The sequence below is a fragment of the Mus caroli genome, unplaced genomic scaffold, assembly GCF_978045245.1.
Source record: "Mus caroli unplaced genomic scaffold, Mus_caroli_1 scaffold_2, whole genome shotgun sequence".
NCBI lineage: Eukaryota > Metazoa > Chordata > Mammalia > Rodentia > Muridae > Mus > Mus caroli.
The window spans coordinates 22,524,257-22,544,057 of NW_028227257.1; the positions used below are offsets into that span (position 1 = coordinate 22,524,257).

The following is a 19,801-nucleotide window of genomic DNA, read 5'->3' on the forward strand; positions in this document are numbered from 1 at the left end:
CTGGTGACTCAGTTTCCCTTCTGTGTGCAATCTCGTTCAAGCTAACAGCAGATATTATTCATGTTTGTGACTCAGTTTCCACATTTCTTTTTTTTTTTTTTTTTGGTTTTTCGAGACAGGGTTTCTCTGTGTAGCCCTGGCTGTCCTGGCACTCACTTTGTAGACCAGGCTGGCCTCGAACTCAGAAATCCACCTGCCTCTGCCTCCCGAGTGCTGGGATTAAAGGCGTGCGCCACCACGCCCGGCTCCACATTTCTTATGAGACATAATTATGTGTTTCTTCTGGGAGGCGTCCACATCCCCCCTCTGTGTAGTGTCTGGGAGTCACGTCCCATCTTCCACAGTGAGAAGTCTCTCTTATTCTCCCTTCCTTAGCTAGGTATGTTTTCGTTCATTCTGTTAGTACCCATTGGGAGTGTGCAGGAGGCTAAGCAGGTGCTGGGTGTGGGGGGCAGGCAGGTAGGGTGACCTGAAGGTTCCCACAGTCACTGGGAAAGCAACTGCCAAACAGCTTCAGATGAGCTGAGGTGGGTGAGGCACCGATAGGAGCTGTGACAGAGGTGGCAGTAGCTGGGCTTCCTGAGCGAGGTCACCTGAAGATCCCCCACGCAAAACTCCAATCAGACCTCCCAGGCCTGCATGCCTGATCCCTCCATATCCCCAGCCTTGTGGGTTTTGGACAGTCTCACATAGATGAGGCTGGTTTTGAAATTATGATCTTCTTAATTCCATATCCCCGTGCCTGACTCTTGCTCTATCTTTAAAACAAAGGTAAACAAACAAAAGCTTTTTTAAGACAATAGTCCCACTATGTATAAGACTTGGCTGGCCTGCAGCTTTCTATATAGACCAGACTGGCCTGGTCTGAAATCAAGTCACTCTGCTCTGAGATCCTGCCTTTCTGTCTCTGCCTTTTTTCAGATGCTGAGATTAAAGGTATGCACTATTATTAAATAAATATATTTTTGATTAAAAAATTTTTTTTTCAAGACAGGGTTCTCTCTGGGTAATCCTGTCTGTCCTGCAACTTACTCTGTAGACCAGGCTGGCCTTGAACTCAGAGATCCTTCTGCCTCTGTCTGTCTCTTGAGTGCTGGGATCAAAGGCATGCAGCACACTACCTGACCAATATACTTTTAAAATGACATTTCTTTGTACATGTATGTGCCACAGAATACATGAGGAGATCAGAGGACAGCTTACAGAAATGGGTTCTCTACCACGTGGTTCCCAAGGACCAAACTCAAGCCACCAGGCTTGGTAGGCAGCACCTTAACCCATCTTGCCTGTCCCATTGATGTATCTTTGTTTTCTCAGCTGAGACAGGGCCTTACTGTGTATCCCTGGCTATCTCGGAACTTACTCTGTAGACCAGGCTGCCCTTGACATCTGCTTGCCTCTGCCTCCCAAGTGCTGGGCTTCAAGGCATGCACCACTACACTCAACATCTTGCAGTGTCTGGATACATTGAGTTCTACTTCTGAGCCTTTGTACATACTGTTCCCTCTTCCTGGAACTCCTCTGGATGTTGCTTCTTGCCTTGGCTTAGATGTCCCTTCTTTAGAGATGGCCTTCTTCCTCACTGCCATATCTCCCACACTGCTGCTCACTGCCATGTAACCCACATTGTTACTTTGTTATTTTTGCCTCCATGATACTTACTTAACAGTATCTGAATTTGCTTTTTGTTTACTTTGTTTTCCAAACAAGGCTGCACTAACATCCTTCCCTGGTTTTGTGTGCTACACAGTGTCAGTTATGTAGCAGACACACATGAATGTTTGTGGAGTGGATCCCTGGTGTATGTTTCCCATTGCTTCTGTCTGCAACAAGCCTCTACTGTTCCCTCTGTCGCTATGACAAGAGAAGGAAGGCTGTGTTTCCCATGCTTTTGGAGGCCTCTGTTCAAGATCATTTTGTTCCTCCTGTGACACAGAGCCATCAAGGCAGGGAGAGCGTGACGCAGGAGGCTGCTCACCTCACGGTGACCAGGAAGCAAGGCACAGGGTATCAATAGCCTTTCAAGAGCCTTTTCCAAAGATGTCTCTCCCTCACTTCCTGAAAATGGTCCACTGCTTCACAAGTAGAACCATGAGGAATACTCAGCCCATAGCATGTGTCTTTGGGGGGCTTTAAGATCCAAATCGTAAGAGTGGTGTGGCTGTAAATTATCTTCCAGGTCTTTGAGACTCGAGTCCTGGTGGCTCATGTGTCTGCTGAGTGTTCTGGGGCAAACAGCATCCTCTTCTGGGCCTTTTGCCCCTTGTGGATGGTTCACACTGTGGAGGCTACCTGTACTCCCTGGCTGGTGGCCCTTTCTCTACCTGCACAGCCTGTCAGTCTTTCCCCTATATCTCCCTCACATTGCTCGCTCCCACGAACTTCCCTCTCATGGCCCACCCATGAATAATACTCCTGTCTAGAGACCCTTCTCTTAGTCTCGTTTGCAAAGCCCCCTTTGCTGTGGAAGGCATATATTTAGGATCCCCTGAATTTAGCTGTGGCTGTCTTTGGGTAGTGGTGTTCAGCCTGTAACCCCAGCTGGCTTTCTGAGTGTGGCCGGCATTCAGGCACCCTGGCTACTGCCGTGACATCTGTAGGTCTGACCGTTTCTTTTCACCTCTCAGGATGAGATTGAGGAGCTACGGGCTGAGATGCTGGAGATGCGGGATGTCTACATGGAAGAAGACGTGTATCAGCTGCAGGAGTTGCGGCAGCAGCTGGACCAAGCCAGCAAGACCTGTCGCATCCTGCAGTACCGACTGCGTAAGGCTGAGCGCCGCAGCCTCCGCGCTGCCCAGACAGGCCAGGTTGATGGGGAACTCATCCGAGGTCTGGAACAGGACGTCAAGGTCAGTCTGGGATCACTGCCAACCTTCACAGGTGCCCTTGTTGGGTGGTTGGATCATAAACCCCACTGGGGATCCAGGTTAGGCCTGTGGCTTACTGCTTGCCTTGAGTAAATTATCCTGCCTCTCTGGGCCTCAGTTTTTCCATCTTCAAAGTGGGGACCTCTAGTGGATCAACAGGTCCTCCAAATAGGATAGCCAGAAAATGGTATGACAAGAACCCTCCTGAAGCAGCAAGAGGCCGTTTCTTGTATGTCTGCTTTGTATGTGGCTTTGGCCTCTGAGTAGGCCCTACTTGTGGTCCCTGCTCAGCACCACAGGCTTCTTATGGGAAGACTGCTGCTGAACCAGGATGGTTCAGAGCTGGGCTCCAGGATACTTGGGCTTTGAGGTTTTAATCAAGTCTTCTATATTTCAATTTCCTCATCTGCAAAATGGGTATAAGAACATACAATCCAGAATACTGAAACCCTGGCTACGACACCAGAGGGACCGACAGTGAGTAGCTATTATTACTCCATCAGTTTTCTGGAGGAGGGTGCTGGGGCTCAGAGGAGAGAAGCACCTATCCAGGGTCAAGACGTCAGGCCCATCCACCTCTCAGACCTCACTGCTGGAACCCACTGCTCCTCTGCCTAAAGAGAAAGCCTGAATGGCGCCACTTAGGTCAGGGATGGAGGAGAGAAGTCCCCATTGCCAGTCTGTCTTATGTAAGCCCCCAAAATGTGGGGACCCTGAGCCAGCCTCCGCTCTCAGAACTCAGTCCAGTGTGAACAAGGAACCCAGGGTGCTGCGACCGGTACAGAACTGGGAGGAGCCTAGGAGTTCTGCAGGTAGCCCAAGAGGGAAGAGGGCGTGATTGAACCTGGGGAAGATACAGGACTTCCTTGGGGAAGATCCCAAGGGCCCCGGAGGGCAGACAGGTGCTGAGCTAGCCACACACCTGCTGCTGGAAAGCCCTGAGAATCCAGCCCTGCAGGGCATTCAGAAAGGACACTGTTCATTTTGTGACCAGCGTTGATTTAGGAAGGCTGCGACTCTATGCAAGCCTGTGAGCCTGTGTGAAGCCAGTTTCCTTGACTGCACGCTAAGATCTTGTTATCCAAAAAAACATAAACAAAACACGATTTAAAAAAAAACAACCCAACAACTCTCCGGTTCCTTCATTGGTAGGAGACAGAGCAGGGAGGGAAAGAGCGGAGCGAGCCGTTCAGGCGAATCTGCGGTCGGGCCCTGGTCTTTGAATCTGGGAGGGACCCTAGATGAGCAAGACCGAGAAGAGAGGAGCAGGCTGGTGGGCGGGGCCAGAGCAGCTGGGGTGGGGGTGGGGCTCAGCCCTCCAGGAGGAGGGGAAGGGCCCCTTCTGTTGGGATTTGAACGAGCCAATCTGCATGCCCGCGCTGCTCCTGCCCACCCCCGCAGCTGCAACGCTGAGCTCATGTTCTGGCTCTGTCTTAGCGGGCCGCACGGCTTTGCCATCACCCTTCCTCCCAGTGTGCTGGGGATGTTAGAGGCAATTATGGAGGTCCTCAGAATGCTGACTTCCCTGGCTTCCCCTAGGCACCTCTCAACCAGGTGGAGAGGGACTGGGGGCGGGGACGGGGGGTGGGGGGTATGCCTAGGGATTCCTCTCCTGCTCAGCAGGCTCCTTGGCCCTGTGCCCTGCAGGGCTTTTGAGCTCTGGTGGTTTTATTGAGCTGGTATGTTATTAGTGAGATTCCCCAGCCGCCACCCCAGAACAACCCACCCTCCGAGGCTCCTTTTGCTGGTCCACAGAGTTAACAAGATCTCCGACCCTCAACCGGGAGACCCGCTAGCATGAGGCTGGTCCGGCCACTTTATGGCCGCGTGGGCTTGGGTAAGCTGCTTCAATCTCTGATCCTGTTTCCACTGTGGAACATGGAGATAAGTTTAGTACCCTATAGAGACTTAAAAAAAAAAAAAAAAAAACCTTTATTTACTATGTCTGTAGCTTTCTGCTTACATATATGCCTCAACACCAGAAGAGGCACCAGATTTCATTACAGATGGTTGTGAGCTACCATGTGATTGCTGGGAATTGAACTCAGGACCTCTGGTAGAGCAGCCAGTGCTCTTAACCACTGAGCCATCTCTCCAGCCCCCTATAGAGACTGTCATGAATATAAAATGAAATTACAAAATAGAGTCCTGTGTGGTAGGCGTGGCACCAATCATCGGAGCACGTGATGGGAGGAGCCACAGCTGGGGGACTCTGGGATCCACTGCTTTTCCTGTAGAGAGCCCCAGAACATGTCAGTAACATGTACCCCATCCTTCTATAAGGATGCTCTGGCCTTGGCTCTGTGTCCTGGGTGACCTGCATCACTTCCTCCTTGGAGCCTCAGTTTCCCTCTGTGTCGAATGGCGTGACACACCCATCATGTGATTTTTGAGTTTGGTCACACATGCCTCAGGATGCTTGCCTGGCCTGAGGTACTGCTTATGATTTCCATCTCTCTCCTTGAAGATCAGAGCCACAGGGACGCACTGCAATCCCAGGCTCAGAGCCCAGAGACTGATCTACCCAGGAGCTGGGGGCCACCGCTGCTGCTGGCCTTTGGCAGGGACCAGCACTGTGAATAGTGACCTCATGGCTGAGCACATTTGTTTGTGCTTTAGGCATTTGCTATGTGTCCAAGGCTGCCTCTCCTCTTTGTCTCCCTGCTTATAACTTCGGGGCTCAATGAGACAGGCACACAAGGCCCTTCAGGCTCTTTGGACATAGAAAGCCATGTTGGAACTTGCTGTTGACAGGCCATTGTTAGTCATGGTAGTCCTTCAAGCTTGCCCTTCTACGGCATCATCAGCTTCAGAGTTGACCCATGCTTGCTACCTTCCTAGTCATGTGACCTTGGACAACTGCCCTTTCCTTTCTGGGATTCAAAGCTGTCATGAAATATGTCCTGAGGGTGAGAAGAGCCTGTGGTTATAGCCTGGAGATGCTATAAGTGACCCATGAGAGGCCAGGGCCCTGGGACTACTGGAAATCTGGGCCTGGACATGGGCCATGGTACCCTTTTCTTCCGGACTGTAATGGAGGCTTCAAGGCACTGGATGCAGGGATCTAAGCTTGTGGGCTCTTCTGTTTAGAATGCTGCAGCTTCCCAGGGGATGGGTGCTTTCTTTCTTTCTTTTTATTTTTTTAAAATTTTTTTGGTTTTTTGAGACAGGGTTTCTCTGTGTAGTCCTGGCTGTCCTGGAACTCACTTTGTAGACCAGGCTGGCCTCGAACTCACAAATCCGCCTGCCTCTGCCTCCTGAGTGCTGGGTAAATTAAAGGCGTGCGCCACCATGCCTGGCCTTTTTTTTTTTTTTAATTATTATTTATTTATTATATGTAAGTACACCGTAGCGTCTTTAGACACACCAGAGGAGGGCATCTGATCTCATTACGGGTGGCTGTGAGCCACCATGTGGTTGCTGGGATTTGAACTCAGGACCTCCGGAAGAGGAGTCAGTGCTCTTAACCACTGAGCCATCTCTCCAGCCTGATGGGTGCTTTCTTAACATGTGGCCCTGGGGACAGGGAATTCATGGAGAAGGGAGAGGATCCAGGAACTCTGATGGTCTCTGGATCTGATGGTGACCAGATGGGCTTCCCAGGTAGGCCATGGTGGAAACAGAGCACTTCCTACCCCAATGGAAGCATGTTTGGGAGACGACCCTTGGCCCCAGTGACCCTCTTTGGACAGTGGGGTAGGGGCTGTGGAGGGGAGTGCCCGACATCTTGCTAGGGCAGGTTCCGCTCCCACATGTATTCCGACAGCCACTCCTCCTTTTTCTTGTGCTGGGTCTTGATTTGTTTGTCCACCCAACAAGCATTTCTAGGCATTCAGTGTGTGGTGAGCCCTGAGCTGCTGCTGGAACACAAATCTAAATGAATCCAGATAGGCGTGGCCCTAGACTCTGTGGTTTACCACTTCTACCCCAGTACCAAGGCGAGATGAATGAATGAATGAATGAATGAGTGAATGGAATGTTGGTGAGGACAGGGCTTCCTGAGTGACCTAGTAGCCCAAAGTTGGGCCTGGGCCAAGGTGGATAAAACCAATACAAAGAGGCAAAGCAGTAGGAATGCATTAAACAACAACAACAATGCTTTTGTGACTCAGCTGACAGAGTGCTTACCTAGCAGGCACGAAGCCCTGGGGTTGGTCTTGAATGCTGCATAGACTAAGCAAGATGGCATAGGATTAGCACAGCGCTTGGGAGGCAGAGACAAGAAGATCAGAAGTTCAAGGCCATCCCTGACTAGTAGCAAGCTCAAGTCTCTCCTGGGGAGGAAAACTTTTTTGTGTCCCTGGAGATGTAGTTGAGTGGGCGAGTACTTGCCTAGTGTGCACAAAAGTCTAACCATTCCCAGCACAGGCTAAAAGTCAAAATCCTTGTGTGGATGGCTCCTTGACCTCGTGCCTTTGAGCTGCCCAGCGAGTCCTTAAATATTTTACACAATCAAAAACAGGTCAAGAAACTATGAAATCAATACAACTTTTGTTATACACTAAATAGACTGAATTATTTAAAAATAATAGTAAATAAGAAGCCTTGTGTTTTTTGAGCACCTTTTGGATTCCAGCCACCACTCAAGCACCCACTATGGCATTTGCTCCCTCTTGCCGCCACGGGAACAGTGTATCCACCCATGTGATGGTGACCAGATGCAGGCTCCAGATGTTCAGGACTCTGGCACTGGGTTTGAATCGAGTTTTCTTCTCTGCAAAATCTTTTCTTTGCTATTGAAGGGTGGGGAAAGCTTTGTGGCCCACAGTGGCCACAGGGGAGGCTTGTGGGCCTCTGCCTGGCGTCCTCAGAGAGCTTCAGGCTAGAGGGGGCAGTGGGCCGAGGAGAGAGTAGAGCTGTGCCCAGTTTCCTTTCAACTGTTATTTTTCCTGGCCTTCCCTGCACATTGCCAAAGGGGTCTGTGCTAAGTTGGGCTTGGGCCCAGGCAGAGGGCAGAGCCAGGGAGGGCCTCTTCCCTTCCAGAGGGAGGAGACACGCGGTCATTTCCGACATTGGCAGCCTTGAGTGCTGGGTTGTCTGTGCCACACAGGTCTGGCTGACCAGGCTTTCGGGTTCCTCAGGGGGCTCTGACTATGCAGGCTCCTCCAAACCCCAGGGAGTCCTAGCCCAGCCCAGCCATGCCCACTGTATGCGACCCTGAGAAAGTCACTTCTGCTCTGACCTTCAGTAAAGCCTAGCATCTAGTGGGTAGGAGTTAGCAGGACCCAGCCTACGTGGGGAGTGGCACCTATTTGCATATATCTGCTCTGTAGGGCTTCCTTCACCCCACCTCAGCCCCCTTGCCCTGCTTTCCCACGCCCAGCAGCAGGGCCAGGACTGAGGGGATCCTCCCAATTTTGGGGTGCTTTTCCTGCTGAGCCTGGACCTGGAATTGGAGACTGCTGTTCTGTGAGCTGCATCTAAGGGATGGCTTGGACACTAGCCCAGCCTGTGTCATTCTAGCATGTTCTTTATCCCAGAACAGGCCTCAGGGTCACTGTGACCTCCAGCAAATCATGCCTGTCTCTGGACCTCGGTTCCGGGGAGCAGCAGCCACGAGTCACCAGACACTCACTGTGGCAGGCACTGGGTGAAGGCTTTATAAGCAATAGCTGATGTGATCCTGCTGTCGGCCCTGAGAGTGTTCTGCTACTGCTGTGCCCATTTTATACGTCAGGAACACTGAGGCACAAGGCCAGGAAATGACTTGCTGAGGAGCACACACTGTCCGTTTTGTGCTGGGCTTCCAAACCAGTTCTCTTCCCTTTCAGGCTCTTTTGAAGACAGGGCTGGGAGTACTGCTTAGTGGTAGAGTGATTGCCAGAGAGAAGCAAGGCTGGGTTCAGACTCCAGCACAGCTCTGGCTGAACATAAAGGCTCCTTTAAGAACTAAACCAGAGGGGTTGGTGAGATGGCTCATTAGTTAAGAGCCACTGCTATTCCAGAGGTCCTGAGTTCAATTCCCAGCAATCGCATGGTGGCTCACAACCATCTCTAGGGAAGTCTGATGCCTTCTTCAGGCAGGCAAATGTATATGCAGCTGAGCACTCATACAATAAATAAAATTAAAAAGAAAAAAAAAAAGATCATCACAGCTTTGGGAGAGGGGGCAACATATTGGGAGCTGAAGTGCCTGGGATCGGGTCTGATAATCCCTAGATTCACAGCTCTTAGTGAGACTTTAGACCTCTCTGACACTGTAACCGAGGAGAGATGCTCACTGAGACTCGAGGTGTGTCCTCCTCCTGCTTGACCATGCCCTCTGTCTCTCTCCCACCCTGGCTCAGGTCTCTAAGGACATCTCCATGCGGCTTCACAAGGAGCTGGAGGTGGTGGAGAAGAAGCGGATGAGGCTGGAGGAGGAGAACGAGGGGCTTCGACAGAGGCTCATTGAGACAGAGCTGGCCAAGCAGGTGCTACAGACGGAGCTGGAACGTCCCAGAGAGGTGAGGGCGGCAGCCCAGCTGGGGCCGGTGCGATGCACATCGCTGCCTGGTTGCTTGTGGACTGAGACGGGCACCCTTGTGCCTTGACAGCGCTGTTTCTCCATCCAACCTTCCAGCATTTGCTGAGCACCTAATCTGTATTCAACCCTGGTTACTCTCTCTGGGACTAACTGAGGCTATGTTCAGCAATGCCCAGCATGGGCCTGGCCCTGTGCCTCAGTTTCCTTGTCTATAAGGCTTGGCAGTTGTTCCCTGGTCACCGACAGGGCCACTGATTGGCTTGTGTGGAGATGTTTTAGGGACTAGTGTGCTGTGGCCACTTGGTTTAAGAAGGATGCTAGGGCCAGGCAATGGTGGATCATGCCTTTAATCCCAGCACTTGGGAGGCAGAGGCAGGTGGGTTTCTGAGTTCGAGGACAGCCTGCTCTATAGAGTGAGTTATAGGACAGCCAGGGCTACGCAGAGAAACCAAGGCTATACAGAGAAACCCCGTCTTGAAAAAACAAAACAAAAAAAAAGGATGCTAGGCTTAGGTCTCCCACTTTTGTCTCCGAATGTGACTTCCAGATCCATGGTGATGTCAGCCCCTCCTTCTACTGTAACCTTCTCCAGCTGTGTGTCAGGCTCACATAAGGACAGTTTATCTCAGAAGCCTCCACAAAGGCCCAACAAAGCTGTGGACATTCCATGGCCGAGTGAGCAGCAGCTGGCCAGGAAGAGTGAGGCAGATTCTCAAGGTCATGCAGGGTGCAGGGGACTTCACAGTGGAAAGCCGTCAGCCCGGGTGATGCTTAAAGCCTGGGTAACTCCTGATTCCTGGTGAGGTCAGCAGTTCAAACACTAGGTGGCCTCTGGCCCCAGAGGCATAGCTGGCCCTCAGCTGGTTGGCTGCTCATGAGGCGTCCCGGGCTGCATTCTTCTGGGGCACCCACCTGCTTCCCAAGAGGCCCGGCATGCCAGACGTTCAGGACTGAGACATCACAGTCCCCAGGGCAGAGCCGTCTTTTGGCTGTTCTTCCCACTGGGCATGTTGGTGCTATGGGCCAGTGCCATGTAGGGTGGAGAGGGGAAAAGATGCCCTGTGGGCTCCTGTGGAGGGCACCATGCTGTGGAGCTGGGTGGGAGGCTTCCTGCTGGCTTCGGGCTACCTATGCACTGGGTACCATCACACACCACCTTGTCGCTTTCATCTGCGATGGTGAAAAGGAGGGGCATTACAAAGCCTGTTCCCCTTGCACAGATAGGGAGACTGAGGCACTCAGCTGCAGCCTGTTGAGTTTGCCCCAGCCTTTCCTCAGAAGAGACATGTCTGCAGCCACTTCCCCCTCCAAGTCCCGGCTTCTTCCTCTGTGATGTCAGTATGCCAGTAGTAGCAGCTTAAGAGGATGTTTTGGATCACTAAGAAGTTTGTGGAATGCAGCCCAGAGGTAGAGTATGTGCTTGGCACATGGGAGGTCCTGGGTTCAAGCCTTAGGGCTGGAAAGCAAAGAATCAATATTGTAAAGTTCCCTTTATCTGAGATTCCCCAGAGTAGTGAATGAGATTCATAAGACAGGGAGCAGAGCTGCTGGGCGGGGGAGGAGGGAGCGAGGCTCGCTGGGGGGTGGGAATAGAGTTTCAGTTTGGGGTAATGAAAGGGTTTGGAGGCAGACTGTGCCTGTGATCTAAGCAGGGTGTGTTGTTGCTACCTACTGTCCCAACACCTGGGAGGCAAAAGCAAGAGACTTAGGAATTCAGGCTACCCTGGGGTCTGTGAGACCCTGTCTTTAAAAAAAGGCCTGGTTCAAGCCGGGCAGTGGTGGTGTACACCTTTAATCCCAGCAGCACTTGGAAGGCAGAGACAAGGGGATTTCTGAGTTCGAGGCCAGCTTGGTCTACAGAGTGAGTTCCAGGACAGCCATGGCTACACAGAGAAACTCTGTCTCAAAAAAAACAAAAAAAAAAAAAACCAAACAAAACAAAACAGAATGTTTAAAATGATACATTTATATCATCTAACCTTCACCACATGTTAAAAAGCAGAAAAATGTGTATTGTATGACAAGCTCCCCAAGGTGTTCTGTAAACCAGAGAAGGAAATTAAGAAACGGCCTGGTGGTTGAAGGGGGAGGTGCTAGGCCTGCTTGAGCTGCAGAGTGTGTCTGTCTGTCTGTCTGCCTGCCTGCCTGCCTCTCTGTATGTGTGTGTGTGTGTGTGTGTGTGTGTGTGTGTGTGTGTGTGTATGTATATATATGTGTGTGTATATTTGTGTGTGTATATGTATGTATGTGTGTATGTGTGTGTGGGGGGGGAGGTATATGTGTGTGCCTGCTTGTCTGACTGTGCACCACATGTGTCCTGGTGCCTGCAGAGGCCAGAAGATGGCATTGGAATCCCTGGAACTTGAGCTATCGTGTTTGTAAGCTGCCCAGTGAGGGAGCTGGGACGAGAGCTAGTCCTCTGCAAGAGCAGCAAGTGTTCCTACCTGCCAAGCCATCTCTTCAGGTCCCTGGCCGTTAAATAAGAAGAATGTACAGTCCCAGTAGTTAGGAACCAACTGGGCTCGGTGATGTGAGGCCAGCCTGGGCTACAACGTAAGACTTTCTCAAAACACAAAGAATAGAATAAAAATGGATTGGCACTGTAGCTCAGATGGTAGAGCGCTTGCCTAGGATGAGTGAGCTCCTGGACTCAATATGCAGTTCCCAATAAAATGGGCGTGGCTCCACACATCTGTACCCCAGCACCCAGGAGTTAGAGACATGACCTACAGTAGAAGCTTGGGGTCATCCTTGGCTACCTAAGTGTGTGGAAAGCCTGGGCTACATGAGGCAGTGCCCCAAGAGAAAGTCCTTAAACAGGACATGATGAGAACGTCTACAGTCCCGTTACAGGGAAGCCTGAGGGAGAAGATGGCTGATGTCTAGGTATGGAAAAGCTGCTGGGATAGCATAGCAAGACCCTGTCTTACAACAAACAAACAAACAAACAAACAACCCCATGATGTACTTAGGGATTACTTGTGAGATTAAAATTTTACAACATTTGAAAACTTTATTTCATGTGTGTGTGTGTGTGTCCGTCTGTCTGTCTGTCTCTGTCTGCATATGTGCTCCACTATAGGCATGTGGCGATCAGAGGACAACTTGAAGCACTTGGTTCTCTTCTTCTACACCCTGGATCCTAGGCATCCAACTCAGGTCATCAGGGTTGGTGGCAGGCGCCTTTGCCCACTGACTTCTCACCATGCCTCTTTGTGGACCTTTAAATGTAGATTTTAGGGTTTTAATGTAAAGATCCCACAATGGACCCTGACACCGAGTAGGCGCTGAAGACATTGGTTTTCACTCCTGGGAAGCCTGATGGAGCCCCCCAGTGCTTGGTGCTGGCTCTGGAGCCTGTTTATTTGCTGTTTGCCCTCTCTTCCTCCCTCTCCTTCCTGACATGGTTGCTATGGAGACAAGGGTCCCTCAGCACTTCTGCCAGAGCTACAGTCTTATCCTTGGGATCTGCCTTTTCCATCCTGACAGATGATGAAGTGATGCTGTCACCCGGCTGGGAATAGGAGCCCCTGCCCTGAGCTGATGCTGTTGCTATGGAGACAGCTCCTGGCGAGACAGAAGGGAGGAGGTGGCATGTCCTCACTGCTGTCTGCGGTGGCACCGTGGCCCAGCTGGGTTGCCGCTTCAGAATCTAACGGCAGGCAGCTGCCCCTTCATCTCCACTATCATCTCCCTTGTCTGCAGGCAGAGAGCCAGGGTGAGAGTGTGATTCGTCCTAACACAGCCGCTGTGTCTGAGAGCTTACCCTGTACCAGGCACCACTGCCAGCCTTGCCCATGTGCCGTCATGCCGTTTAACTCCCCATTGTCCATGCTTTGTAGGTACTACTCCTTGGACATTTTAAAATCACAGTTTTTAATTCAGTGATCATAGAATACACCATTTTACAGTTCTGTTTCATAGATCGGGGTGCTGTCATCAGCATGACCGAATTCCAGAAAGCTCCCTTTATTCTTGTAAGTAGCCCCACACCTGTTAGCAGTCACTCTCCACTCCCCTCCCCGTAGCCCCTGGCAACTGTTGGCCTGTTTTCTGTCTCTAATAATTTCTCCAATCAGGAGACTGCATTAAATTGGAATCAAGCAATGCATGATCATTGGTGGTGGGTGCTACTACTTAGAACAAGGCTTTCAGAGTTTGGGCATCCATGTTGAAGGACCTCCGGTTTTGTTTGTTTGTTTGTTTCCCGTAGCTGGGTAATGCTCCATTGGGTGGGCAGAGTGCCTTATATTTGATATTTGGGTGGCTTCTGCTTTTCTGCTGTCATAAATAATGCTGTGGTGGACATGTTCAAGCTTTTGTGATTCTGTGTGTGTTTTTCTTTTTCTTTTTTTTTTTTTTTTAAGATTTATTTATTATATGTAAGTACACTGTAGCTGTCCTCAGACACTCCAGAAGAGGGAGTCAGATCTCGTTACAGGTTACAGATGGTTGTGAGCCACCATGTGGTTGCTGGGATTTGAACTCTGGACCTTCAGAAGAGCAATCGGGTGCTCTTACCCACTGAGCCATCTCACCAGCCCCTGTGTGTGTTTTTCTTGGGTATGTACACAGGAGTAGAATTGTCTGTGAATGAGACCGGGGGAAAGATATGTAAGGGATTCAAACCCCGGGCCCTGGGTCTCCCACACGCACACTCACTCCTAACAGAGTTGCCGTTCTGCTCCAGACTCATCAAGGGGCTTTCCAGAGCCTGCATCTGTGATTCCTCATCTGGCTTTCCTTCTTGATGGGTGGGGCGAGCACCTCCAGCCACTTGGGGTTGAGCCTGGTTCTCCTGCTGTGCAGTGTGTTCTGGCCCCAGTGTGTGAGCTGCAGAGCAAACCCAGCCAAGGAGCCACGTAGACCTGGGCATGGAATCTTGGCTTTGCTGTTTCCTTGAGAGTGACTGCCACCTTGGGCAGATGGCACAGCAGCTCAATGCTCACTTGCTCTGTTTACAGAAAGGGAAAATCAGCCCCTACAACTTGGGGGTGTTTGTGAAGATTAAATGAGGCTGGGAAGTGCTCAGCATAGAATAGGCGCTTGCTAAACACAGTGTGTACCATTATCGTTACCATCTCAACCAGCCACTGGCTGTGGGCCTGGAGAAGCCTTTGCTGCCTCCCTCGCACAGGGGTTCTCCCCACAGAGCTGGCAGCTGTACGTGGAAGGAACAGCTACGCTGAAAACTGTTGGGTCTAAACTTATTTTTTGCTGGCTTTGGGGTGACTGTAATGCTCAGAGACCTTGCTGACTCAGCATGATGATCTGAGTTCAGATCTCCGCAGCCCACATAAAAAGCTGGGCATGATCCCAAGCAGACTATAGCTCCAGCACTGAGGAACGGGAGGATGGCTCGGGTTTGCTTGCCTCCAGACTCGGTGGGAAACCTTGTCTCAAAGGAGCAAGGAGACAAAGCAGGACACCCGACATCCTGGCTCCCATGTGTGTACAAGTGTGTGCGCATACACCACACCTGCATACATACACACACTATACAATTTAAAATTTAAAATTTTTTTCTCCACCCAAGTGGTGGTCTCTCCAGGGGACTATAAGGCTTGTCTGCATGGCATTTTGGCCTCACCCTAGAGATGCTCCCCCAACCCAGGTCCCATTGTGGTCAGTTCTGTGCATATAGCAATCTGGTTTCAGTGAGACTTACATGGACACCCTCCACATTTCCTGAGTCGGCAGCCAGGAAGCTCAGGAGCTATTGGGGACAGAGGGGACAGAGTTTAGACAGCTCTCTCCTGAACTTAGGGCACTGCCTGGAGGCTTCTGGGGAAGACAGGCCCCAGGCTCATGCTGGGAAGGGTTGGGCCAGGGATTCTCAGAGCTGTCACCCAGGCTGCTAATAGTGGCTTGAGGAGTGGGGAATCTGCCTTTGGGCTGGGTCCTCCTGGACCTTATGGCTTCCTTCTCTCTGATATCCTAGTACACCGTCCACAGGCCTAGAGCCAGACAAGGGCTCTGACAGACCTTGGCTCTCTTGAGGGACAAGGCAGTCCCCCAGTCACCTGGCCAGCTGCCACTCAACAGAGAGAGGGCAGTCTTTGTGTTTTCGGAGTCTGCCTTGATTTCCCTCCTAAGCTCAGGGCAGTGTAGGAGCCCAGATGGTTTCCATGTACTGGGAGAGGGTCCAGTCCAAGGCAGGATGACTGGAACCGCTCTAGTGTGGTCCCCCAACCCAACCCCAGGCACGGCTTTGAGCTCTCTGCCTGCTTTCATTCTGTGAGGTTGCTGCCTTAGCCTTCCTGCTGGAAAGGCTTCTGAGAGAACACAGAAATGACATTAGGTGCTTCTCTGCCCACAATAGACTCACAACAGTTAAAGAATGAGCTAAGCCCCAAGGAGAATCCTTTTGAGGTTCTTGCAATTTACCACTCTAGGATTCCTACTTGAGAGGTGAACACACACTTCCCATAGGATTTTCTGTGTATTCACACACATTATTTTTTATGTATTTGTGTAATGCTTCCTTAAATTTAAAATGCAGTATAAACTTAATGAGGCAAAAATCCTGCCACAAAAGCCCATAAACGCATACCTGGCATGACCCTAAGGAAGGTTCCAGCAAATTCCGAGGCAGGAATCCGGGACCGGCTCCTTCTCTCTGTTCCTCTTTTGTACTCTCTGAACCTTCACCATGTGACTGAGGAATCTTATTCAAAATGACAGATCTAGCTTAAACATATACAAAATAACGAAAGCCTTCCTAGGCCGCCCCCCTGCTCATCTGCCTAACCTGGGGTTAACAGTTTGCTTTGTGTTTTTCTGGGTCTTTCTCTGTGCTTTTCTGTGTCTTTAAAAAATAAAGATGGGCTTCAGTTGCACACAGGGCTTCTATAATGTGCAGGATCATGTTGCATAGATATAGTCCTTTAAAATGCCAGATGCTTTGGGGGTTTTTCTTCAGTCTGAAGTGCTTATTATAGAAACAAACAAACAAACAAAACAAAACAAAACCCACGGAATCAAATAAGCATAGGAAGGAAAGAAAGTCATAAATAGCACTCTCTATTTCAACCTTAAACACAGGGCTGAAGGTTTAGAGTGAGCTCCTGAAGCATCAATTGGCAAAGATCCCTTGGGGAGGGGAGGAGGATGGGGCAGCATGAGGGGCGTGGCTTTAGCTACCTGACTTATGGCTTTGCTGGGGTTTGTTTGTTTAGTTGGTTGGTTGGTTGGCTTAGGGGTGGGGTTTGTTTTAATTTATGTTTTTCGAGACAGGATTTCACTGTGTATCCCTGACTGTCCTTGAACTCACTCTGTAGAGCAGGCTGACCTCAATCTCAGAGATCTTCCTGCCTCTGCCTCTTGAATGTCAATACCACCACCCAGCAACATATGTGTTTTTTGATGAGGCTTGCTATGTAGTCCAGGCTTCCCTGGAACTAACTGCACACCAGGTTGGACTGGACTTTGCGATGCACACAAGCTGGCCTTGAACTTGAGGCATCCTTCCTGTTTCTCTTTCCAGGTGCTGGAATTACAGATGTGTGCTGCTGTGCTCAGCGATCCAGTTTTGGGTTCTGAGTAACATTTTATTGAGATGTAATTCACATACTATGAAGTCTGCCTTTGTCCTTTTTATTTGCAGTGCTGGGAACTGAACCCGTGCCAGCCAGATGCTCTACTATTGAGCTACATCGCTGGCCCAAGTTTGCCCTTTTAAGCTGCACAGTTAGTGGGTTGCACAGTTGTGTATCCATCCCTACTGCCTAATTCCAGGACCTTTTTGTTTCACCCTTAAGAAAACCCTCACACATATTAGCAGCCTCTTCCCATCTCCCCCCCACACTCCCTCCTCAGTTCTGGGATATCAGTAATATATTTTCCATCTTTGAGAATTTGCATGGTCTGGACATTTTGTAGAAATGAAACCTGATTCTATGTGCCTGTTGTGTGACAAAACTTTTACTGGGGAGACAAAACACATACATCTGTTCACCTCAGATAGGGATACCATGATAAGCCAAAGTACGGATACCACCATAGTCCAACATTGTGAAAGAACAGGTTTTATGGGAGTTACTTACCAGAAATGACTCACAGACAGCTGCTTACCCCAGCACAGGTGACAGCTCACAAAAGCTGGGAACCTGGAGCACACAGCACAACCTGTAGGCAGCTCAACAGGTTAGAGCGAGTCCTTTCTTAGCAACTCTGGTCTAAGCCTCTTCCAGGCAGGTGATCTGCTCTCAGAGTCTTCTGTGCAACTTTCCTCCTCTAAGAATCCTTGGAATTCAGTTTCATGTCATGTGAGAAGGACTCTCAGCTCTTAATATTTATTCTGGCAGAAAAGGAGCCTAGTGAATCTGGTCAGTTTCAGGAACTTCCTGAATCTATTTGAGTTGTCTTCTTGTGTAAGGAACTTCCAATAGGGTGGAATGTTTTAAGCTAGGAGGAGATTGTTACACAACAGTGCTTGCCATGTCAGGATGGCCTGGCTCACATGGTGTCTTCATGGTGCCCATGCTGCCTGGGCATCAGGATCTTGTTCCTTTCATGACTGAGTAAGTTTTTACCGTGTGGACACACCATAGTTTGTTCCTCTGTTCCTCATCTGGAGGCCATATTGGGTTGGAGGTTTTATTTGTAAATTATTTCCTTCTCTTCACAGAGTGTTCCAGCTTTGTGTCAGCCACTATCATGACCCCCAGTCGTTCCTACTGGCTTTTTATATCATCTCATGGGTGCATATGTGATAGCTTGAACCTCTTGGGGTCCTTAGATAGCCTAGGCTCTTCAATCCTTGGTGGAGCTGTGATCACCTAAGTCATGGATTCTTCAATGTGTGGGTTCTCCAGAACTGACACCACAGCCAAGGCACCAGTCCCCAGAACCAGACTGGCAAGCCCAGTTCTTCTCTAAGGCTGAGTCTGACCCAGAGCACCACCTCATCACTCTGTGGTAGTCTCCCTCTGAGCTCCCTACCAGGGCCCTTACCCTGGTGTAGCAGCTCCTGTGAAGGGCTTGTTTTGTGGCCCCCTTCCCAAGATCTCTTCAGGTAGCCTGGTGTATTCAAACTCATCTCCACCTTCCTGCCTCATTTGTGTTCCCAAAGTTCTCACTTAGAGTAGGCCGAGAAGATGTGAAGACACCAGACACATCAGGTGATGGTGGTGCTCGCCTCTAATCTCAGCACTGGCAGACAGAGACAGTCATTTCTGAGTTCAAGGCCAGCCTGATATATAGAGAGAGTTCCAGGATGGCCAGGGCTACACAGAGAAACCCTGTCATGAGAACTCAACCAACCAACCAAAAATGAAAAGCAACCACCACCAACAAAACAGAAACAAATCGCCGGGCGTGGTGGCGCACGCCTTTAGTCCCAGCACTCGGGAGGCAGAGGCAGGCGGATTTCTGAGTTCGAGGCCAGCCTGGTCTATAAAGTGAGTTCCAGGACAGCCAGGGCTATACAGAGAAACCCTGTCTCGAAAAACAAAAAAAAAAAAAACAAAAAACAAACAAACAAACAAAAAAACAGAAACAAATCAACAACAACAATAACAACCCCCAGACTCAGTAAGGAACTCCCTGGATCCTTAGCAGTTAGCCTAGCATAATCCAGGCAAATGAACAACCCTGACTCAGAAAAACAGGATGAAATGATAGAGGTGTTCTGAACACAGACCTAAGGTTGTCCTCTAGTCTCCACATACATGAAAACATATGCACACATGCATTTGTGCCTGACACATAAATGCTCACACACATGTACACACACATGTGCACCCATGCGGACACACTTACACACATGATAGAGCTGACCTGCTTTCCTGGGAAGCTACTTTACATTTCAGTGGCTGAGACAACCCAGGCCCGTTATTGCAGAATCTTTGACGTGGTACCTGGTCATTGGTATTTTCTTAAATCCCCCGGGAAATTCTTCTCTCCGTGCAGGTTGAAAACCACTACACCACTAGGGTCCATGCTGGCCCCAATCATAGATGCATTTTCTCCTACCAAGCCTTTGGAACTCAGTCAAGAGCTATGTCAAGAATTGATGTCAGGAGCCCGGTGGTAGTGGCGCGCACCTTTAATCCCAGCACTCGGGAGGCAGAGGCAGGCGGATTTCTGAGTTCGAGGCCAGCCTGGTCTACAAAGTGAGTTCCAGGACAGCCAGGGCTACACAGAGAAACCCTGTCTTGAAAAAAAAAAAAAAAAAAAAAAAAAGAAGAAGAAGAAGAAGAAATGGTCTTAGGTTGTTGACTTTGTATTTGCTATAGAATTCTGGTCAAGTTCCTTCCCTCCTCTGTTTCAGCAAAACAGGGCTCGCAGAGATGGAGAGATGACTCAGCAGTTAAGAGCCCTGGTTGCTCTTCCAGAGGATCCAAGTTCAATTCCCAGTACCACATGGCAGCTCACAGCCAACTCTTTAACTCCAGGTCCAGGAGATCTAGCGCCCTCTTCTGGCTTCCATAGGCACTGCACACATGTGATATACAAAGATGTG

At 50.0% G+C, this 19,801-nt stretch overlaps 1 protein-coding gene across 1 annotated transcript in view; it reads left to right on the forward strand.

The window, feature by feature from the left end:
• Mtcl2 (microtubule crosslinking factor 2) overlaps positions 1-19,801 on the forward strand; it is a 69,225-nt gene that overhangs the window by 16,394 nt on the left and 33,030 nt on the right. The window contains exons 2-3 of the mRNA XM_021156739.3: positions 2,628-2,852; positions 9,158-9,316. Coding sequence (XP_021012398.2) covers positions 2,628-2,852; positions 9,158-9,316 — 384 coding nt within the window. The remainder of the gene's footprint in view (positions 1-2,627; positions 2,853-9,157; positions 9,317-19,801) is intronic.